At 43.2% G+C, this 24,242-nt stretch overlaps 1 protein-coding gene across 3 annotated transcripts in view; it reads left to right on the forward strand.

Moving 5' to 3' along the window:
* nrxn1a (neurexin 1a) overlaps nucleotides 1-24,242 on the forward strand; it is a 50,063-nt gene that overhangs the window by 9,767 nt on the left and 16,054 nt on the right. For 2 of the 3 annotated variants that reach the window (XM_076093947.1, XM_076093948.1), the window contains 10 exons: nucleotides 8,501-8,802; nucleotides 9,791-9,814; nucleotides 11,775-11,936; nucleotides 13,830-13,901; nucleotides 14,223-14,447; nucleotides 15,130-15,277; nucleotides 16,106-16,236; nucleotides 17,323-17,575; nucleotides 21,138-21,341; nucleotides 22,426-22,452. In XM_076093947.1, the coding sequence (XP_075950062.1) occupies nucleotides 8,501-8,802; nucleotides 9,791-9,814; nucleotides 11,775-11,936; nucleotides 13,830-13,901; nucleotides 14,223-14,447; nucleotides 15,130-15,277; nucleotides 16,106-16,236; nucleotides 17,323-17,575; nucleotides 21,138-21,341; nucleotides 22,426-22,452 (1,548 nt within the window). The remainder of the gene's footprint in view (nucleotides 1-8,500; nucleotides 8,803-9,790; nucleotides 9,815-11,774; nucleotides 11,937-13,829; nucleotides 13,902-14,222; nucleotides 14,448-15,129; nucleotides 15,278-16,105; nucleotides 16,237-17,322; nucleotides 17,576-21,137; nucleotides 21,342-22,425; nucleotides 22,453-24,242) is intronic. The other variant, XM_076093949.1, reaches the window with a different exon arrangement.

Raw genomic sequence — 24,242 nt, forward strand, 5'->3', positions numbered from 1 at the left:
GAAGTGACCTTTACACACGCACTTACGTGAACGGGCGGACACTCACACACACACACACACACACGACAACCTTTAGAGAGTGCCCATTGAGTAGGTGAGTGAGTGTGTGTTCAGTGTAAATATGCATGAGTAAGGCTGCCTGCACATATTCTTCACGGTCAGTGGATGAAGGCAGGGCAGAGAACGAGGTGTGTGTGTGTGTGTGTGTGTGTGTTTGTGTGAGTGCATGAGTGTATGTTCAGGGGAGGTGGATTGTGAGTCATCACTTGTGACTCATAAAGCGTCGGCAATCAAAGCGGCTCATTTTAACACATTATCTTATGGCAAAAACACACTCGCACACTTCGCTACACACACATGTTCAGTGTCACACTCTGGGTTTTTCTTGACACTGCGTATTTTTCATTGTCCCTCCACCTCGCTCTCGTTCTCTTCCGGACATCCACATGTGCGTGCTTGTCTCACAATAACACACACACACACTTACACACACGCAGAGGACGGGCATCGTGCTGACTCCACCATATGTGGGGTTGGGAGTGGTAGCAGACGCCAAGACAAGAGGAACCAGTACCGGCAAAGTACAGCATGTCTCCTACCTCTTACTCATCATGATCTAATAATAAATCACACCAGGAGTGATTATTTTTTGATAATGTTCAGGCACTGAAACTAAATTAGAAAAGAGATTTGTGTAATTAAAATGATTATAACTAATAAGAATTTCTCAATTTATCTCTCAGGTCTTGTTTTCAGGTTGTAGTGCTCGAATAGGTTGTGGATTATTATGAAAAGGAATTAACAACAATTTCGATCAATGATAAAAAAAGAGTCTCTTCTTCTGCAAAACATTCACTGATGCCATATTCTCAGTTGTGAAGTTGTCGTGCTTTTTACATTTTTATACAATGTATTAGAGTTCTTTTCATAATCGACTAATCTGCTCATTATTTTCTTAGTCAATCAAGTCATTGTTTTCTTTATTAAATGAGAGAAATTATACAGATTATAATCTCCCACAGTCCAAGTTGATGTAATCTTGTTTTTCTGACAAACAGTCAAAACCCCCAAAATATTCAATGGACTATCATGAATGACAAAGAAAAGCATCAAGTCCTGGTATACGGTATATATTATTTACTCGATAATGACAATAGTTGCTGATCTCTTTCTGTTGATTGTCTAATTGATTAATTAACTAATCACTGAAGATTAAGGAAATAATATGTTGGTCTATTGTTGGTAAAATGTCCTCTGGGGCTCTGGCAACCTCGGATATTTTTTACTATATTCAGACATTTTATAGACGAAACGATTAACCAGAAAAGAAATTAACAGATTAATTAAGTACTTTACTGCTCGTAACTGCAAGTAGAAAGCAATGAAGGAAGTTGCCTTATGTTTGTGCCTGTAGGTGTAGCGAAGCAACTGTGAATCACATCATTTGATCAAGTTAATCTTAAATTATATAAATGTTACCTTTTTAAAATCACCAAAAATATTTTGTTCGCATTTGCCAGTAGTCTCCAAGTAAAATAAACTTGGAAGTAAATTCTATAATATACTGTATATTTTTCAATAAAAGATAAACGTCAGACACATTGTAGTGTAGCTGTGACTCTTACATCATTTAGCCGTACGTACAAGTGAGCAGCACTCGACTCGAGGTGAGAGAGAGCCTCTTGGTGTTAAGAGGCAAGTGTCTGGTGATTGGCTGCCTGCCCGACCGACTGGCATGAATTTGGCTCCTGATGGCCTCATCTTGAGCTGTGAATAATTTAAAAAAAGAAAACTGTTAAAACTAAGTTGTGCCCCCTCTGGCCATCAGCCGTGATAAAGCAATTGCAACAAAGTTTTTACTGCGAAATGCACAATTTTTCTGGATACTCTTTGCGCTAATGGGACTAAATCTAAATCTACTCTCCGCTACTAACACCCTTTACAGTTCTGATCTACAACACTCATTAATGCTTAACACCCATGCAAGCTCTTGTAATGAAAGCCACAGCTCCACATACAGAGCTCTACCCCCACATTATCAGGGAGATGCACAGTTACAGAACTCACCATGGGAAATGTGAAGCAATCCCAATAGTAAATGTATACATTTACTGGTAATAGTATGCAATTACCATTCTGTTAGCAAGTAAGCATTAACATATTCGCACATTCACAGCAACGCTAATAGGAAACACACAAAGCGTATGCACCCTGTAATCGCCCTAAAAATAAAGACATCAAACGGACTCCCTATTTACAGAGGATGAAGGGAAAAAAGATAGAGCGGAGGCTGCGCTGCAAGTGTGTAAGGGAGGGGCGCGGGAGGAGGGGTGGGTAAAGGAGTGTAGAAAAGCGATGGTGAGGAAAGATAGGAGCGCGTCTCACAAAGTAGGAAAGGAGAGGTGGAAAGAGAAGGTCGGAGACGCAGAGGGAGACAGGAAAGGAGATAAGACTGCAGCGTTTCTCAGCAGGGGTGCTGCATCTCTCCTTGGGCTCCCCGACTTGACACAGTCTCGCATCAGCCAGGATGGTATTCATGAGTGATGCAGATACCTCACGCTCACACACACACACACACACACACACACACATTCCCTTTTTAGAAAGAAAGCGAAAGAAACAGGCAAGCCGGTGCTCCAATTGTCTCCTACCTGTTCTAGCACTTTCCATTATGTCTGCGCGGGTGCCGAGAGTAGTGGCCCAATTGGCGATTCACTCCAGTACCCCATCTGGCATTTGAAGTTCATTTCTTTGCTGTTTGCCAAAACAAGAACAAACACATGAACAACAATACACGCACTCTCACTTGACGGGCGTTGCACACCCACAAACACTCATTTACTTGTGGTGCTTGTCTGGAAATAACTACGGAAACTGAAATGGCCACAGCGTTCATTAAAAACCCAATACATTACCTTCATGAAAAGAGGTCTTTATGCACTTGTTATTTGTTAACAACCTGCTGTAAGGGGTTTTATTAGGTGTGTGTGTGTGTGTGTATGGATTTACATGCATGCAAATCTGGGCATGGTTATTTGTCTGTGTGGGTTTATTGAACTGCCTGTATGCACAAACGCTTATTTTCTCAGTGTGTGTTTGTCAGCACTCTATAGTCTTCTCTGTGCGTATGTGCCATAATGTATGTACATGTGCCTGTGTGGGTGTGTGTGTGTGTGTGTGTGTGTGTTTTTGTGTGTCTAACACGGATGAAACTGACTCTGATCTTATCCGGCTTAAGACAAATACACTGTTCTGCCTGCAGACATTGTCATGGAAACAAGATGGTTTCCCTGGGTACCAGAGAGAAGGCCGAATTCAAGCTACAGACGGAGATGAGCAGAGATAAAAGAAACTGTTCATTGTTTTTTCCTTTAAATTAAATTTAAAGGGACTGACAATGTCAGATCATATTGAGTTCCAAATGTTCCATTTGTGTCTAAAATAAATACACTTAGAAAAGACCAGATCTGCTCAAAAGCAATTTTTAGCTTTAATATGTTTCCCTATTTACCAAGCAACGAATATATTTGGGTTTCGAAGACATCACAGTGGACTCTTGGAAACTGCGACAGGCGTTTTTCACAATTACATGAAGATTATATTTTTGTTGAAGCAGAAAAGGAACTACCTTGATTATCGATTAAAAGTGGCCAAAATGTGACGACACAATTAAATCAATTAACCAAGAAAATAATTAATACATTCAAACATTATGAAAACAATTGCGAAGGCTGTGTTTTTAAATGTCTTGTGCTAGAAATGAATGCCTTCAATTTAACAACAACAACAAAACAAGGAACGGGAGTTCAACGTTGCAGACGGACGATCTGTCACTGGTGTCCTGACAGTAATATCCTCCTCTACAGTATTGCTCCCTTGGCTGTGATGTGATAGCCCAATCGGTTTCAGCGCCAGATGCTGTATATCACCGAATAGAGATGGAAACGGCAGTCGTAGCCTTTCGTGAACTTGGCGTGTGTGGATTTTCACACTTTAACTTAATGTAGAGACTATGCATATGTTAGCATGCATTTGCATACATTTCTCTCACTGGTCATCTATCTGTATACTGTATGAGTGCATAGTTAATCCACCTGTCTGTTATTAAGGAGAGATGCCTTCATGCAGGATGTTTGAGTTTATGCTGTGTATATGTGTGTGTGTGTGTGTGTGTGTGTGTGTGTGTGTGTGTGTGGACAGTCTGAGAGGAGCTGATAGCAGAACTGCATGGTGGGCTAAAAACGAGGTGCAGGGGAATTGCAGTGTGCTATCTCCAGAATGACAGGGCTGCCATGATTGAGGCTTGCTACACTAGGATTTAGATACACCAGCATTTTTCTCTCTTTCGTTCTCTCTTGCCATCCATCCCTCGTTCGCTGCCACTCCCTTTCCTTGTCTCTCTTTCTACCTCTTTCTCTTCCATTTTGTGTCACCCATCTCAATGAGTCTCTCCGTCTCCCCCCTATTTTTTAATATCCCTTCCTCTTTCAAAGTCCCCCTTCTGCATCTTTCCCTTTTTCTCGACCCTGCATCTTTTCCACCCTGCTCACTCTATCAGGTGCTGTATAATGTAGGCTCCCCTGATGTGCTCCCAGCCTCCATCCGCCATTTTGATTCAGTACAGCTGTCCATGATAATGTACTGTTCACTCAATCACTCTTTCTCTCTCTCTCTCACCCTCCTTCTCCATCTCTTTTCCTCTCTCTCTCTCCCTGAAACACACATGCACGAACACATTCGCGTTTGCTGAGCCCCTGTAACACAGGGTTGCCATGGAAATGACAAATTAGTGTGTGAAATGTTGAGGAGGAAACCCATGAGCAGAGACAAAGCCACATGAGACACACACACTCACACACTTGCCTTATGCACACAGAGCAATCTAAGTGTGTTTGATAGTCGGAGGGGCGGTACGGTTCCAGCTGGTCCCAGTAGCAGCAACCATCAGATCAGTTATTCACTCTCTCCCTCCTGCCTCTCCACATGCTGCTTTATTCATTAGAGTAGTAGTTTAATCATAGCCTTCAGATGTGAATGCCAATCCTCCTTCAATCTTTACATTCTTGCCTGTTCTCACTGTAGGCTCCATATAGTTACTCATTTCTTTCTTCTTTCCCGTAGTTCTGTGCACATTTTCCTCCATCCCTCCCTCCTTTCCTTTCCTTTCCTTTCCTCCTGCTTTCCTTTCCTTATTTCCCTTCATTTAGTAACTTAATTGAATCAGATTGTCTCAGTGAGTTTAAGATCTGTTTTTCAAGGGAGAGCTGAGAAAAACAAAAACGTTTTTTGGCCAGATGAGGCTGCAACTAGAGAACTTCATCAGTACCACTTAGACTGTGTCAGTTCATCGTTTTTCTCAATTGCTTGAAATTGCTAAAAAAAATGTTAGAAAATAGTGGAAGAATCAGAATTTCCCAGAACCACAAATTACATCACATTTATTGTTTTGTCGTTCTTACCATATTCAATTGAGGATGATATATTTATAACGGAAAAAAGCAGCAAATCCTCATATTTCAGAAGCTCGAGCTGACAAATACCGGGTGTTTTTGCTTTATAAAAGACAGTAAATTCATTCTTATAGGTGTTGTCAATCAATCTTCTGTTAAATGAACAACTAATTAGTACTATAGTCAGACCTTATGCAACCTCACACCCAGCATTATTTTAGAAGCTATTACTATAAAGTCAGACAACCAACAATCAGACGACAACAATAAATAATCAAGAAACAACAACACAAGTCATAAAAAACGAAAGATTATAAAGCATTAAAATATCCACAGGAGAAGAAAGAACCTAGCTTGAGAGAATCCTTTTTCCTTTACTTAACCGCGTAATGTCATTAAGATCAAGGCCGTGTTTGAACTGAGAACAATGACAAACATTTACAGTCCGAGATTTAACTTACAGCCACGCAGTCGGCCCACGAGAAACCATTCGTCAAACAACGAGTAAGAAGACAATGACAAGGGCCATATGAATTAGCTTGAGAGTTTTCCATTCCTTTCCTCCGCTTTTCTCTTCCCTTTCTCTGTATTCCTTCATTGCCCTGCTCGCCCGCTTTGATCGACAGTGCTCTCCACAGGATGAAGTGTGACATGCGGTGTGTCTGTCTCACTGTTTACTCTGAGCTAATACTGACTCACTCCATTAATCTGAGCTACAACAGATCCACTCCAACCTGCCCACCTGAGAACGTGCGTGTTTCTGCGTGTGTGTGTGTGTGTGTGTGTGTGTGTGTGTGTGTGTGTGTGTGTGTGTGTGTATCAAGGTGTGTCCGCACACTGAATACATGCATGCACGACACATGTTCTCCGTGGCGTTTGTGACACCCAATAAGCATTTCGGTGCCTGATGTGTGTGTGTACGCCCGTTGTTGTTGTTGCGGGCCAGAGCATCCAAATCGATGCAGATGCTTTATGTGCTCCTGTCTGGTCTAATGACACGTCTGTAAATTAGCAACAGAATGGCGGAGCAGCACACTGAAACCTAATGGCACCTCTGTAAATTACCGCTAGAATGCTGCTGGACGGCTGCGTGTGTTCTCATTGTGAACAACTTGGCTCACTCCGCCACCTCATCTACATTTGTCTACGTGTCTGCTTGTGTGTGTCAGTCTGATTGTGTTAGCGGTTGTGGCTGTTCTTTCTGTGTGTGTGTGTGTGTGTGTGTGTGTGTGTGTGTGTGTGTTTTTGTGTGTCCCCCTCCTTCTCCTCGCTCTCGTTCCTCTCAGTAAAGACTAGCCCGAGGCCCTGAGTTGGTAATAGCTTTTCTGACAGCAATACACCAATATTTACAGAGACCAGCACCCACCCACACCCCTGCCGCACATTTCATGCACACATAAAAAAGCCTTCATTTTTCCGCACACACTCACATGCTTGAACACAAGTTGCACACACTCCTTTTTCTTTTTTTCGAGGCATGCGCTCACACACACACATTCTTAATTAACATGCTGGGAGGGAAGGCATCGCACACTAGGGGGAACTCACACACATGCTGGCATACAACTTGTTGTTTCTCACTCATATACTGGCATTCGCACTTTTTTTTTTTTTTTTTTCATGCAACAGAAGCAAAGAAAGACAATTTGCCACGATTGCTCTTTGAATTGTGATATATTCTCCCTTTTTCCTTCTCATTATTCTCTCCGTGTTATATTCACTCAAGTGCGGCCAATTCCATTTCAGCGCTCTCTTCTCTCTCTGTCTCACGACCTTAATAACCTATTACACTTCAGTCTATTCATTACATGGCAACCCCCCCCCCCCCCCCCCCCCCATCCCTTCCTCTCCAGAGGTTCCTCACCAAGTGTCTGTCATCTCCAGCCTGGCCTAGTGGGTGCGCGTTAAATTCCCCTCTTGTTCTCCTCATTATCGCGAACTACAAGTTTATGCCAGAGGCTCCACGGAGCAGAGAAAAGGAGGCCAACAAGACGTGCAGTGTGAATGGCGGCGTGAAGCTTAACGGGAGGTGTGAGAGCTATAGGCATGGTGGTGAGGAGAATGCTAGAAGGAATGCGGAGGAAGGGTGATGCTGGAGAGGGTGAAGGAGACAGATAATGTCGCCCCTGCTTGTGCATGCCAACACAATAGTATGATCTTTTTTTTCAGCAGATGTGTGTGTAGGTGTGCATATTTGTTCCTCTGTTGGCTTGCGTGTATGGCTGTGCATTTCTGTGTGAGAGAGTAGATAAGGGAGTGTGAGCTTAAGGATGATGGATTGCAAAACCTTGGTCTGGTGTCCTTGGGGGTCACTCAGTGTGTGCAAGGTAAGTAGCCATTGGCTGTCTGCTTCTTATTCTGAATTGTAATCGGACAGTCCTGCCTGCTTCGGCTGCCACGACACTTACAGGCTGCCGTTCGCCATCTTCATCCTTTCTCGAAAACCTTTCCGACCTCTACTGCTACTGCGCATACATACATACATACATACACAGACACACACATTCTTGCTTTTAACGAACATCACGAAATGAGCCATGTTGTCAAACAAGACCGCATCACTTCCGACTGCCAGCACAGCTGTTCTCTCAAAAGGGAGGATGGCAGGTTTCATAACGAGTTTGGAAAGCTACAGACTCACGACTGTCTCTCTCGAATCCACACTGTTTAATCTCCAACCCACACGAGTGATCAAAGCTTGTTTACACACCACTCCATGTACGATTAGAGGTATGGAAGGAAGTGTTTCTTCCAAGTGCTGGCATCAGTGCGGCTTTGCTTGACAATAACAACATTTTCAGCATCTTGAACAATATGTTTTGTACTGCACATCCAAATCAAATTTAACCAGGCCCAGCAGAGCTTTGTTTTACTCGGCTGGCTCGTATGAACACCCACCATTTTATCGTCTTCGAGCAGTGTGGGAAGAAGCAATGTAGCTTGGATGTTGTAGTCATCATTATAATAATGTTAAACAAGAGTCTAATGGCTCCACACGTCTTTGTTCTTCCTCCCTGTTTCCCTCTTCCACCTCTCCCTTTCTGTCTCAGCTCGCGAGGAGTACGTTGCCACCTTCAAGGGCTCTGAGTTCTTCTGCTACGACTTGTCACCCAACCCCATCCAGTCGAGCAGCGATGAAATCACACTATCCTTCAAGACGCTGCAACGCAACGGCCTGATGCTTCACACCGGCAAGTCAGCCGACTACGTCAACCTAGCACTGAAGAACGGAGCCGTGTCGCTTGTCATCAACCTCGGCTCCGGGGCCTTCGAGGCCTTGGTGGAGCCCGTCAACGGCAAGTTCAACGACAACTCCTGGCACGACGTCAAGGTCACCCGCAACCTGAGACAGGTAACCAGACAGACAGGAGGTGGAGGAGGGAGCGACCGAGCAAACGGGAGGGGCGAGGAGATATGAAAGGATATTGATAAGCCTTGAAGAAGAAAGATGCGAAGGGTCATAGGGAGGGACAAAAAAAGATGGCAAGTTGTAGATTAAGGAATGGATGGAAGCATGCTTGGATTTCAGTTAGTTATGAAATGATTGTAAATCAGTGGAAGATTATTGACAAGAACAAGAATTTTAAAAACTTGAGCTCGAGCAAACTGATGGGCATTTTTGTCTGTTTTCCATTTTTACCAACTAAATTATTCTTATTTTTAATTTATTAGTGAAAAATGGAAACGGTTGTTAGCTGCAATGTTGTTTATAATTCCTTGTTAAATAGTTTCAGTGTGGGTCTGACTTTGGTGAACCACAGTGATTGCTGCAGATGTTTCAGGGGCAGTGGACAGCAGAAAAAGACTTTAGTCCGCAGCAAGAAACTAATCAATGTAGAAGCTACGGTCAGTGGTCTGTTGTCCATCCGCAGTGATGCTGTGGTAGGAAGAAAATACCTGAGGTTTTGGTCTTAGTTTACAGTGGGTTAACCACCAGACCAGCACTGCTTTCAGCTCTAGGTGAGTGATCTTTCAATCGTGTGTGTGTGTATATGTGTGTGTGTGTGTGTGTGTGTGAGTGAATGAGAGAGAGCGTGAACTAGAGAACTATGAGGTTCAATAGCACTCAGGTGCTTGTAACCCACCTGTGCCCTGCCTCTACCGTTTGCCTGTTTGTACTACTAACTTGACTACTAACTTTACTAACCTGCTAGTGAAACTAACTAACCACCATCCATGGAATGATTCATTCTACTAACCTAACCTGTGCCCTTCTCCTAGCGAAACCACTCCAACCAACCTACTAACCACACCAGAGGCCTTCTAGCTTTCCTTTTTTTGTTCCCGAAGTTGTTCTGTTCACAGTTTTTTGCTTTCCTTTCTCCCCCTCTCCTACAAAGCACTCAGGCATTGGACACGCTATGGTAAACAAACTCCATTGTTCGGTAGATATCATTCTAATTGTTTCTTAGTTTGGGTTTGCCCCGTGTCTATTTCCTTTTTGAACCATAGACTTCAAAACTAAACCACTAAAAGGATAAATGCGGTTGGTAATCTTTTACGCTTAAAAAGCCCCCCTCTCCTTGCCAACCACTTTTTTTTCTTTAAATCCCCCCCCCTTCTCTACCGTTTTTTTCACCCCATCTCTCTGTGACTGACATGTAGGCGTGTACTGATTGGCTCATCCCTCACCTGCACGCAAATGGCGAGCCCCCCTTCCTGCATGGCGTGACTCAGAAGCCCTTCCCCTCTCTGATTGGTCCATAAAATGGATAGAGAGTTCCCTCCCCCCTCCTCTTTTTTTTCTTTCTTTTTCTTCTTTGGATTTTCAGTCCTCCACTCTGCCACTGCATGTTCTCCATGGTGCCACTGATTCATCCTGTCCTCGGTTTTTGTATCTACTGTGTCCTCTTTGCCAGTGGTTGCATGCAGAGAGAAGAACAGGCTGCATGTTTATTTATATATATATGTACATATATATCTTTATTTATATGTATGTGCGTATGTGTATGTGTGGAATGAGCCCTAACCCATCTAACACCTGTGTGTGTACATCAATATGTCTGTGTTCGTTCATGTGACATATCATTCGGAATCGCTGATCTAACAAACCCCCCCTACAGACCACAAACTAACCAACTAACACCATCATCACAACTCACCCTAACAACACAACAAACATTACATCATCGCAACTACTAACAGCATTGAAACCATTAACCCTAACCTCAGTAACCCAACACAGCTTGGCCTGACACAAGTAGCACTACTGTGGCTGCCAGCAGTGCAACAACTAACATATACTAACAAGCAAATAGTACTAACACCTACTGAAAAGCACGAAGAAGCCTGCGGAGACTTTACTAACATCTGCCTGGCTGGGCGAGTTTGCCCGGCAATGATAAGCACCGTCAGTGAGAGAAGACTTACTGTAGATGGAAAGTAAACACTCACAACCTTTATGGGCAGTTGAACATGGTCATTAATGTACTGTAGAATATTAGGGTAATAACATACCACTAACTCTGACGCATTTATGTGACAGGGTTGGGGAACCAGTGTAAGCTAAAAGCCCCATGCCGGCTATTATACAGCAGAATAGGCTGGTTAGATTATAAGAGTACCAGCATCAGGTTCACTTTAGGTGGAGCATTAAGGAAAGTTCCAGTATATTAGGAAGTAAATCTGCATCTTCTACTTTTAAGATAAAATAGCTTAGAGTCTGTGGCAGACACATAAGGAGGAAAACTTTTAATGTAAAGGTTGCATTAGCGGACATAGAGGATGTAGATAGCCTTTTAATGCAACGTTGGTTTAGTCGGTTTTGGGAAGTCAGTGCAATGCAGGGACAGAATGACAGACTTGTTTTGAGGTTTGGGTGTGAAGAGTCACAGTCCACCAGTGGTGGCACTGAAGCTTTGGAGATCAGTGAATCTTTGTTAATCACTTACAGGATCTAGTTTGTTGTTCTTACCAATAGACTTAGACAGATTGAAGCAGGCAGACCACATGGTCTGATTCCTGTTGGAGTACACAAGTGGTAGAAGGTGCTACAGAGTGTTTTACTAACTGTGGGCAGAGTGAGCGAGTGGCATTCAGCAGTAAATAGCAACATATTTCCAATGTCAGTAATACAAGCAAAGGTGAGAGGCAGCATCACTCGATTACACCACACATTTAGCACTGATCCACACCAAAACAAAGTCCCAACAGCACAACTACCCAATTCCCCCAAACCAATCAGGCCTTCTTCCCACCACAATGCATACACATTGGTTACCAGAGTAACGGGGGCTAATTTGGCTGGTCAGCGCCGAGCTAGCGCTTAGCGCTGCCTTTGGTGTGAGTATATAGCGTGTCCTTTCCCTGTGCTTTGTTGTGTAGGTGACCATCTCTGTGGACGGCATCCTGACCACCACGGGCTACACCCAAGAGGACTACACCATGCTGGGCTCTGACGACTTCTTCTACGTGGGAGGGAGCCCCAGCACCGCCGACCTGCCCGGTTCTCCAGTCAGCAATAACTTCATGGGCTGTCTCAAAGAGGTGGGATGTTTGCATGATGAACGCATGTGTGTTTTTTCCAGTATACTGCAATACGGCAAATGTTTGCAAACTTACATATAGATGAGTCAAACTGTTTTATATCAGACTATTAACTACAATTTGCTCAGAATTATTTAATTAGACTGAATTTAGACTGAATGAGCTGCTGATATAATCTGCATGTGATCATTTCTTCACAATGTAATTCCACTGAAAGACATTGAGTAAAAATATTTAATTAGCTCATACAATCATGCTGCACAGATTTTCTATACTCTTAAGTTTTAAGAAACTCATATCTTCTTTTTCTCTTACTTTCTTACTTTATTTCTTCCTTCCTTCCCTTTCTGTCACACATCACGCCAACATTCTACACACATTATCTTATAAAGATAACACGCACACACATACACAGAAATGCGTCCATTTGGCACACACACACATGGACACACGCCCTCACCAGCATCAGAGAGAATCAGTGATGAGTGTCGTTGAGGGAGTAGATACAGCACTAAGCACTATCATGCTAATTAGCTACGCCACAGAGATGCTCCATCCATCCGCTGTGCTTGAAATGGGCCACAACACTGCAACAACAAAAACTCACATGACACACTGACGAGAACACACTGATACACTTACACGTACGCATAAGCTCGATTTTAGCGCGCACAGACGTGTGCAAGTGCGTACATGTGCTGAAATGCACAATTATCCCCACCAAAGCACACACAGACAAAAATATTCAAGCACAAATAAACACACAAATGCACACACAGCACCTGATACAAGAACAAAACTTACAAATACATTGTCACACCCATTATATACACACACACACACAGCCGGAGTCTCCCTTTCAGTTACACAGACTCACGCAGAGGCATAAACAAACAACCAAACAAGCCGACAGATGATGTGCCAAACAGAGAGCTATCTGTATCGGTGGTGAATGCGCGCTCTGTGTTGCTTCATTAAGACTGATGGCGTTTAAACGAGGCTGCCGCTGTCATAGTGAACCCTCCACTGCCACATTTACATATTTAATACGATGATATGATAATCCATGTGAGCAAATTAAGATGTATGCAGTGAATCACGCGCATGAGCGATCGCGGCTGTAACAATTTTGTGCATTTGGTGCGGCGCAGGCACACTCACGCGTGCGTGCTAACACCATTTTGCACACTTGCAGCACTTTTAGTGAAGAATCGCACTCATTGCCGTACACGCAGACACGAAAGCACATGATATACAAAAAAAAAATCAAAACAGAGGTGAAAAGCCAATACAGAGAGGAAATGTTGTGATGTTGCCGAGTTGCTCACAGGTCATAGAAAGAGGTCTGGATTAATAAAGCCGAGCCTGTCTGCGCCCGTCTCTCTCGACATCAAAATGCTCAGCACAAGCACGCTCTTTACACTCTATGCTGCTCAGTCAGAGAGCGTACTGTGTCAGGGAAAGGAAAGAGAGACAAACAGAAAAGGGCAGAGGAGAGAAAGAGTAGAAGCGATCCTGCTAGTGGCAGGAACGAATAGGAGCTAAGATGAGGCTGGAGTGGCTCGCTGCTTTAAAGGTTGTCACTTTCATATAAAAACACTTATATGTTTTCTGAGTTGAAAGATTAATGGATCTCTGGTCATATGTTAGGTGTCTTGTTCCCTCTTTATCTTTTCAGCATTCTCTTCTTTTCTGACTTCTGAAAAGGTTGATCAAAGTGTGTCTTGTTGTTCTTGCTTGCTAAAAAGGTTAAATAAAGAAAAATGACAAAATTCCAATTCTGTGCCACAACATTTATATACAGTACGGTACGTTTAAGAAAATAAAGGCTTGTTTTTTATTTAATCCAAAGGTGAATAAATGTGTCATTCTTTCCCCTTCAATCCCCTCAAGGTGGTGTACAAGAACAATGATGTACGGTTGGAGCTGTCTAGACTGGCTAAAGAGGGAGACCCAAAGATGAAGGTGTGTACTTTCAACATTATGTACAACATTATCCTCTTTTACACAGAACACAGAGATTATTTTGTATCACAGCCTCCTGTCAGGCCCTGTGATATTTGTAATGTAGGAATTTTAAATAAATGGGATTATGTTTTTGAGAGGTAGCCCCAAGCTTTTGTCTTTTAGTCCGTTTACACCTGGAAGCAACTGGCTTCATTTCAATCCCAGGCTCAAAGGAACCATTTTGGTCTTGATGTTCACATGGGCATCAGTTTAACGAGCCACTTTTTTTGAAGGCTTGAACCCCTAAACATTCATTCATTTTCCCTCTTCCTGCCCCAGGTAAGTGGGGTGGTGTCCTTTAAGTGCGAGAGTGTGGCCACGCTGGACCCCGTGACCTTTGACACCCCCGAGTCCTTTGTGGCACTGAGCAAGTGGTCAGCGAAGAAGGCCGGATCGATCTCGTTCGACTTCAGGACCACGGAGCCAAACGGGTTGATGCTTTTCAGCCATGGCAAACCCCGGCAGCAGGAACGCAAGGACCCACGCACGCCTCCTACACTCAAGGTGAAAATATATATATATCTTTTTTAAACACCCAGGAAAACTTAAAACTAAAATAAACATGACTAACCGTCCACAGCCTGGACTTAGACACAGGGATTCTTTGAGCTAAATGCTAACAACGTCAGCATTGTTCACAATGACAATGCTAGCATGCTGATGTTATGATGTTCATCGTCTTAGTTTGGCGTGTTAGTATTCCAACATTTGCTAATTAGCACTAAACCCAAAGTCCAGCTGAGGCTGATGGGACTGTCATTAGTTTAGCAGGTATTTGACCATGAATATCTGTACAAAACTAAATAGCATTTTGTATTATTGTTGTCAAATTTGGCTATTGACAGCAAAAACGTATGTGATTTCACTCCGTGCAAAAAAAAATCCAGAATGGTAGATGTAAAAAATGATGCATTTAATCATCCTCTCCTATACACCATTAATTCCTGATTGTCCCTGAAATGTTAAAATCCCCATTCCTCACGAGTCAAATGTAGTTTTTTTTTAAAAAGCATACTAGTCTTTGCTAAAATTGAATGGGGTTGCTCAAAGAACCTGATTAAAAATGGTTAGACTCCAGCCCCAATCACCTTATTGTAACTTGCAGCGAAAATTTGCATTTTTATTGCTAGCCATCAACATGTCTGCTTGTTGCAGAATATTAATACCTTGTCTGTTTGACTTGCAGGTGGATTTTTTTGCCATTGAGATGCTGGATGGTCACCTGTACCTGCTGCTGGACATGGGCTCGGGAACCACCAAGACCAAGGCTATGGACAGAAAGGTCAACGACGGAGAATGGTATCATGTGGACTTCCAGAGGGACGGACGCTCAGGTACACTCGCAGCTCTCTCAGCTCTGACGCTAACCCTGACCACAGAGGGTGATAAGGAGGAGGTGGAGGATGATGAGTAGGCGGGTTTGTGCTTCAGCCTTTTATAGTAAGCACGAGGCTAGCGAGGCCATGCGGCTGCTGCCACCCGTCTGCTGCCTGTATTTGATTCAAACTGGGTTGTAAGGGTTCTATGCGGACCAGTTTTAACACAATTGATATACAGTATCACATTTATTGTTATGTGGTATTACGATAACACTGAGACCATGATTAAAGCAGTTGGGAGCCTCTTCTTCATGCTTCCTGTGGGGCGATGCATAAAACATACTCACACAATACCTATTGTTGTTTCTTCTTACATGTATTCTATCCTGGTCCTTTGAACACATGAGCCAAATGTACAACACCAGGATTTTAAATGTTTGTCATCGTATAATTATATTTTTCATGCCAGTATTAATTACCGTCTAGAAACCCGCAGTAGCAGCAGCTGACAGTCCTTTCTTTGAGGATCTTGTTCGTTTACTGTAACTGTTCCAATGTCTAAAAAGAGATGATTAATCATTCATTGGTGACAAAATGTTGGACGTAGCACTTTTAACCCTGTATGGACTTAGAGGAGCTGACCGATGACTATGGCCAGTTTCATTCCATTGCTTCTGATTAAAGAAGTAATGAGTGGTGGTGATGTTGAAGGAGGAGTAGAAAGATGAAGGGGAAGGGTGATGATGATAAAGATGATGATGGTAGTCATAATGGCGGTGGTGGTGATGAGGATGTTCACACTGAAGGTCATAATGATTGCTGATGTTGTTTTGACGTCTCCAGGAACCATCTCGGTGAACAGTGTGAGAACAGCGTACACGGCTCCGGGTGACAGCGAGATCCTGGACCTGGATGAGACTTTGTACCTCGGAGGACTACCGGAAGAACGTGCTGGACTCATTTTCCCTACAGAGGTGTGTGTGTGTGTGCGTGTGTGTTGATGTTGTGTGTCTGCAGTACAAAATACTTAGGTCGATAGCATAGAGCTGCTGCAGCAAACAGTCAATTAATTCACTAATCACTCGACAGAAAACTAACCGTTCAAGTTATTTTCCAAGCTTCTGGTTCCGGATTCTGAAATGGTGGAATTTGCTGTTTTTTTCTTGTCTGTTATAGTAAATTGAGTATTTTGGGATTTTGGACTGTTGGTTGAGCTCTAGAAGATGTGAGATGCATTTTTCACTGTCTTTGTTTTTATGGAGCAAACGATGATCAATCAATTAGGGAAATAATGGCCAGATTAATGAAATAATCCTTAGTTGCAGCTTGATATACTTTCCGTGGTAAGGCACTCTAACCCTCTATATTAAATTAGTCTAACTTTGTTACCATCGTCTGTTCTTTTAGATTAAATTATATTATATTCGATTTATTCAACCATGTTGTGCTCTTCTGCCATTGAGATATCCAATTTGTCTTTGATGTTTGTTTCTTTTCTTTAAGTTGATTGTTTCTTTTATGATATGGTTTTGCAACCTTTCTTATTATTATTGACAACTAACGTGAATACCACTGTTCAAGAGTGGAGACGAGGATTAATTGATTGATCATTCGATCAACTGAAAATTAATCTGCAGCTATTTTAATAATCCTTGAATACATTTTTTAGGCAAAAATGTCATTGGATGACATCACCTTGTGCTCGAGGATATTGTGATACTTTTTTTATTGTTTTCAATTTATTTATATAGATAGAACGATTAATTGATTAATCGGGGGAAATGATTGTCCGATTAATCGCAAAAAAAAAGAAACGCAATATTTGTAGTAAATTTTGTTACTAATAATAGTTACACTGAAGTAGAAATATAATTAATTTAGGAGTACAAGTAAGCTCTCAGGGTGAAAGTGTGACACAAAAGTCAAGAAATAGCTGGCAGTTCTAGCTTTTAACTGTGCTTTGAAGAAGCTACTTGATTTAATATGGCTTCATTTTACCACCAAATGGTGCTGAAATTTCTTCATGTGAAACTACTCAACACTGGCGACGTCTTCCTCAGGTGTGGACGGCTCTGTTGAATTACGGTTACGTTGGCTGCATCAGAGACCTGTTTGTGGACGGGCAGAGCAAAGACATCCGGCGGTTGGCCGAGGCCCAGAGAGCGGTGGGGGTGAAGCCCTCGTGCTCGAGAGAGCCGCCCAAACAGTGCCTGTCCAACCCCTGCCAGCACAACGGCATCTGCAGGGAGGGGTGGAATCGCTACGTCTGCGACTGCTCTGGGACGGGATACCTGGGACGCGCCTGTGAGAGAGGTGAGGCTGACGTGGCGGGAGGGCGCGGAGGAAAAGGACGAGAATAACACTTTGGCAGCTTGTATAGTAATTTGGAATAAATGCTCGAGTCACATTTTCACAATAGAGATGAGTAAAACTGGCTAATTACAGTCACCATCCAGCAACATTTTATGAAAAATCAATAATATGTCATGAAGCAAAATACAGTCATAATGACAACTTTGTCATTCGCTTTTTGGCTCGAGAACATTGAGTAATACCAAAGAGATGAGCGACAGAAGACAGATGGTATGGTGTGAAAAGTTTTAAAGTCAGAAATAACTCCATCAATCACTGAAAATATATTAAGATCATCAGTTATATTGGGTGATAAAACCTTTATTCATTATACCTTTAAGTCGTGCTTTTGTTTTCCTTTAAAAGGTCAATCCTGATCCAGATTACATCACTTAGTACTTACTCTGATGCGTGCTAAAAAGGTACCCTCACACAGATTTATGGCAGATAAAAATGTGACTGAACTATTCAAATACAAATTCTTGCAGATTGAGTTTAGGTAAGTTCGTCCTTGGTGATGGAGAACAGGAAGGTGAAAATGAAAAGGAAAGTGGCAGGTAGAAAGTAGGTACTTTAGAGAAATGTGGATATCAAAAGAAAAAGGGCAAGGACAAAACAAGCCTGCTTGTACAACAACAACAACAAAATAATCATATATTCTGTCATTGACAAAAACACACATATTCTGTATGAAAGTGACAATAGTAAGATGGAGGCAGGTAAGGGAGAAGATCAAAAGGGGGTAAAGGAGAAGAGGTGGGAGGTAGCAGAGCTGCAGACAGGTCTATTGGACTGCTATGGATGTAGAGACTGGGAATCGATGGGAGAGGAAATGTGCAGAAAGCAGGGGAGCAGGAGCTGTGACCGAGGAGGGTGGAACCACTGGGCCGGAACCGCCATATGACAGCAGGTGAGGCGATGAGGAGGAATGGGAGATGGGAGTAGAGAGTCTGACGGAAAAAGAGAGAGAGAGAGAGAGAGTTATGAGAAAAGGTATGAATTCAGTCCGAGAGAGAGAAATTGAACGTAGGAAAGATTGGCAGAGGGACTGATACAGGCCTGTTGAAAGAAGCGAGATGGAGTCAGACAAGGAGAAGAGAAGAAATGTTGTTTGTGCCACACCTGCTGACGCGTCTCAAGTGATGATTGTACTATCATCTAACGGGAGATATAGACGCACGCACACTTTCTGAAAGGTGTTGATATGAAAATGTTTTATTTCGGAGGACAAACATCCGCAGTGTATGTTTATCATAGCAATGCACCCTCTCTCTCTCTCTTTCTCTTAGCTCTGTCCTCCCTTCCTCTGTCTTTTTTCATCCCTCTCTGTGTGCATTGAGGGGTCACTAACTGGTGGTTCAGTGGATTAAAGGAAGCACAGATGGAGAAGCAGATGGAGAGAGTGATTGGCCGTGTTTACGCCTTCTACCTGCGGTTTTTCTCCCTCCCTTTTTTTTCTCCTCCCCCTTCTCTCTCTCTCTCCTTTGTACCCTCTCTCTCTCTTCTTTAATGAACAAAGATGGTCGCCACGCTCTGGCTCCAAGATGGATTTTTATTTTGTAAAGATCACACACACATATTTCCAGCGACACATTTGTGCAACACATTTTCAGCTCTTTCCTCCTGCTCACTTGCTGTTCACACTGGTGGGTTACCTTTTTTTTTTATTGCTTGTCCTGCTTTCGCTATGGAAGCCCACTCCTGCCAAGAAAATAAAACAATGGATGAATTGTATGAAAACTTCATCTGAATCTTTCAGTTGTAAAAGTTTGAGTCTCCCTTTTCAGTACGATATAGCAAATATTTCTACACTCTTTCATTTTTCACAGTAAATTCAATTCTCCATCTCCAAATAGTTCTGCATAACCCGATGTCAATATACAGTTGACCTTTACACATCCCTCTTTTAACTAAAGTTCATATTGCTCCCAAACAATTCAGCTTTTCTAAAGATTGACAAAAAATAAAAAAATACGAGCTAATAATAAGTCAGTCAAAATGATGGTTTTAAATTTAAATGATTGATAATAATCAAAAATATGTGTTTTTAGGTAAATATTATGGGGCTGAGTACCACGGGGTAATCTAAAAACAGAGAAAAGTCTTGATAGATTTAAATAAATGGGGCCCCTTTTAAAAACAGCAGAACTAATATCAATACATCCAAGTTCCCTGAAAGAATTCAAGGTAATATGGGGTGAGTGATTGATTTTTTTGTGCGTGAAGTGTCTTATCCTTTCGCTACTTATTCTGTTTATCGCAAATCTGGTGTGTGCTCCAGGTGTTAAATGATAAGACTGTATGCAACACGGCCTGTGTGCATTGCACTTTGTCTTCCTTTTTTTTCCTCGCATAAATGGGCTTCTGTACTTCCTCCTCACCAACCCTCCCTGCTCTATCTGCCTGGTATTTGGTCAGGTGCCGTAGTGAGGAAAATTTAGTCAGCCATCAGAAATCTGTGCACGTGTGTGTGTTTAGTGTGCTTGAGCGGGTGTGTGTGTGACTGTTAGTTATGTTATCTGTGATATAACAGGCCAACCACCTCCTTTTTTTCCCTCAAGTTAATGAGGGTTCATTTACATTTTAGCCACGAGCTCTTCTGCCTCCTCCCCCTCCTTTCTCTCTGTCTTACTCTGTCCCTATTTTCTCCCCCCCCCCTGCTCTCACTTTACTAAACCCTCCTCTGTTCACACTTAAATTCACTCACTTATTCTGACATGCACGCACAAACACATACGCACACTATCTCTCTCTTTCCCTCCTTCTCGAGCTCATCAGTATTCATGAGGCCTCCCTCTCTTCCTGTTCTCTTGTTTTTGCCCTGGCTCCAACTGTCTCCCACGGAAACAGGGAGAGCGAAAGGGAAAGAAAAAGCGAGGGAGGAGTGGAATAGAGAGATATAAGAAGAAGGAAGAAGGACTGGGAGATAAAGACACAGAGACATGGAGAGAGTGTGTTTAGCTGTGTATGTAATTGGCCAATAAAAAACAGGGTTCTCAGAAGTAAACAGTTTAGTGGTTGGGGATTGGCCCCAGCAGGTAGCAGGGAGAGAAGATTATGAATATGTAAATGAGTATGCAAAAGACATTAAAGCGGGATCACCTGAGCTTGTTACATTATGACTCCAGGGTCTGGGATGTCAGCGACGGTGGCTAACACACTCAACGCCGTGCATTCTGATTCGACCGGATAACGGGGCCGGCCAACCAGCTGCCGCTATTTTTATATCCTCTTCTGTGAGGGAGTGATGATGAATTAAGGATGAAAAGTGATGGGGGAACAAGGACCACGCCGCAAAATACTTCGTCATATTTAAATCTGATTCACTCAACGTCAAATTTCCTTTGTCTCCTCCCACCTCATGTGTTTTCTCCTTGTCAATCGTATGTGTCCACCCACCTCGCTCTACTCCACCGTCATCTCCGTCTTCCTCCGCTTTTCTTTCACTTTTTTTTTTTATTTTTATTTTTTTTTAACCGTCCGTCCGTTCCCTTTCTGTTCCCCCTCTGTGTGTCTTGTACAGATGCGACTATCCTGTCGTACGACGGCAGCAAGTTTATGAAGGTGCAGCTGCCTGTGGCGATGCACACCGAGGCGGAGGACGTCTCGCTGCGCTTTCGCTCCCAGCGGGCCTATGGCGTTCTCATGGCAACTACATCCCGTAACTCCGCAGACACCCTTCGTCTGGAGCTGGACGGGGGCCGAGTCCGCCTCACTGTCAACCTAGGTACACACATACACACAATTATGTGGATTCTCCAACGTAGTTTGATTACCTGCCAGGGGAATGAAGCTGATACTGGCCTCTTGGCTATTTCTTGCATAGGAATGTCATTAAATGTTGATTGATATGATATTATCCCTGGAAAGTAGGTACACATTCTATAGGTATTCATGCTGTATGGCACATACAGGTTATCTTTGAATACACACACAAACATACACTATTGAAGGTTAGTGGCATTGTTTTTGCGTTGAACAGAGGGTCAAGCCTCAAGCTGCATTCTCTGCTCACTCCCAGTGGACCTGTGCATCCCTAACACTTTCAACAATCGCTGCAGATACTCAGACTGTACACTCAAATAGTAAAACTCCACACATAGTCGCAACTGCTAAACACATTTCCAGCCTCACTCGTTCACAGTCGCACACTTTCACATGAATTCAATACATGCTAACACACATAGACTAACAGAGGGGTGCATGAGTTGGTCTCTGGTTGTCTGCAGCCGCGTCTTTTCTGTGGTTGACGCCACACGACACACCAAGGCATCATGGGTAAATGAAGAACAAAACGATGTATAATAATGGGGCAAAATCTTCCGAATATTTTTCGGAGATTTATGCTCTGGATGGGCGACAAAAATTATGGGATGTGTTCGATGTCATCAGACAAACCGACACGCATGACCCATCTCAGTCTCCTGATGCTTTTCTATTGGTGACTGAAACTGTCGCTCAGGCCAGAGCAGCCAATCAGCACACTGCTCACGCTGGGACACACCGCTCTCCTCAACATGTTACTGTTTAATGTAAAGATCTTGATCCTGATTTCACTCTTCATTGGCCGAACTTCAAAGTCTCAGAAATTGCATTTTTGCAACACACTGTTGTAAGAAAATACACGGTCCAGCTTGAGGTCCTGTGACGAAGGAGAGTGTGTGTTTTCTCAGCAGTGTGTGCGTGTGTGTGCGTGTTTGTATATATATATATATATATGCGTGCAGGGTGTGTCGATGTGTGCGTCCCCAGGGGCGTGGAGAGTATCTGTATGTGTGCAGCATTAACCCTCTGCTCTGCTCTCCCTCCAGACTGTATCAGGATAAACTGTACAGCCAGTAAGTGATCCTCCATCTCACCTAACCCCTCCCCTCTTCCTCCTCAGTGTGTGTGTGAGTGTGTGTGTGTGTGTGTGACTATTTCTCACTCGCTCTGTCTTGTCAGTCCATCTGATCATAATCCCTTATTCAACATATCTTTGTACCATGTGTTTGTGTGCTTATATGTGTGTGTGTGTGTGTGTGTGTGTGAGTGTGTGTGTGTGTGTGTGTGTGTGTGTGTGTGTGTGTGTGTGTGTGTGTTGGACAGGGGAGGTGCACATATGCGTGTTTGTGGTTTGTGTCTGCATGTTCAGCTACACCACAGGAGTGATGCGATTTTTGCTGAGGGCCAGGGTTTTCCAGGTCGGCCATTTTAGCAAGGAAGGATAGACGGAAGAGAAGACGGTGGGGGTTGAAGGGAGGAGAAGAGAGAAAAAAGAAAGAGAAGAAGAGGGACAAAAAAACGAGGTTGAGGAGTTTAGGTAAAATTAGGTGTTGTTGGGTCGTGTGACTGGTGGATGAATGCAACTAAAAGTTGCAGGGTAATTACTTCTCTTTCATGCCAGAGACAAAAGACATGTTATCCCTCTGTACCTCTCTGTCGCACCTTCATCCCGACGTCTGTCTGGTTGCTTTCTTTGTTTCCTTGTTGTTCCTCTCTAAACGGTACATGAGGGATTTTTGGGAAGTGTTTCATTCAGCGTGTTTAGTGTGTGCTTGCCTACGAGTGCCTTTGCATTCTGTCTGTTCTGTGCCCCATCTACATGTGTGTGTTTTCTGGGGTGTTATCCTGTGTGTGAGCATGTGTGTGTGTGTGTGATTATGTTCATGCTGCTGTGAGTGAAGCTGAATCCCTGATGAAGTTTAATTCCCTCACGTGGAGTTTCTCTCTGTCACGACCAAAGAGAAAGCAAGAGAGAGAGAGAGAGAGAAAGCGAGAGAGAGAGAGAGAGAGAGAGACGACTGCTCTGTGACGGCAAAGAGGTGGTGAAATGGACGACTGCAGTTGCCATAGAAACCCTATTAGCCACACAGCGCTGTTGCTATCCCGCATGTCTGTCGGCCAATTTTAGACCGGTTGTCTCAATGAACATTTAAGTAGGCAGCCACTTTTCTGGCACACCGTGTGCATACAATAAATTATACATCTGATATTCGAGGGGGAAGAAACAAAATGATTTAACAGCCAGGCGCTACTGAAATAGTCCACTCAGCAGTCAAATAAAAGCCTCGGCATGGGAGAGATTTCAGGCTTATCCAGCAGAAAAGCCATTTGTTATTTGGAGCTAATGAAATATGAAACGCTTTGTTTTCATTATCCTGCTCTTATAATATATACTAGCTTGTGTCATCATTTGATTTGAATTCTATTTCCATTGTAACAAACGGTCCATTCTGTTTGATTTGTCTCGCTTCGTTGTCTGTTGGCTTGAACAGCGGAGAGCGCAGACTGTCTGCTGACCGCCATAGCGATCGCTAGTAGCTCTACTTTAAACCGAGCTCACCCTGCTGCTGAACGCACTCTTAGCACTGACCCAAAATAGGTGCTTGTGTGTGTGTGTGTGTGTGTGTGTGTGTGTGTGTGTGTGTGTGTGGGTGTGTGTGTGTGTGTGTTGGTTGGCGTGTATATTTGTGCCTTCCCAGGTTGACACAGATCACTGCCTCACTCTCACCACGGTCTGCTCGTTCTTTGAGTATTTGGTTACATATGAAAAAACACACACGCATCAACTCACACATACATGCACATATTCTCTCCTTCGCTCAGCGTTAGGCAGTGATCCATGGTAACAGGATGAGATGCTCAT

This window comes from Anarhichas minor, unplaced genomic scaffold (assembly GCF_050575085.1).
Source record: "Anarhichas minor isolate MPS153535 unplaced genomic scaffold, ASM5057508v1 ptg000017l, whole genome shotgun sequence".
Taxonomy (NCBI): domain Eukaryota; kingdom Metazoa; phylum Chordata; class Actinopteri; order Perciformes; family Anarhichadidae; genus Anarhichas; species Anarhichas minor.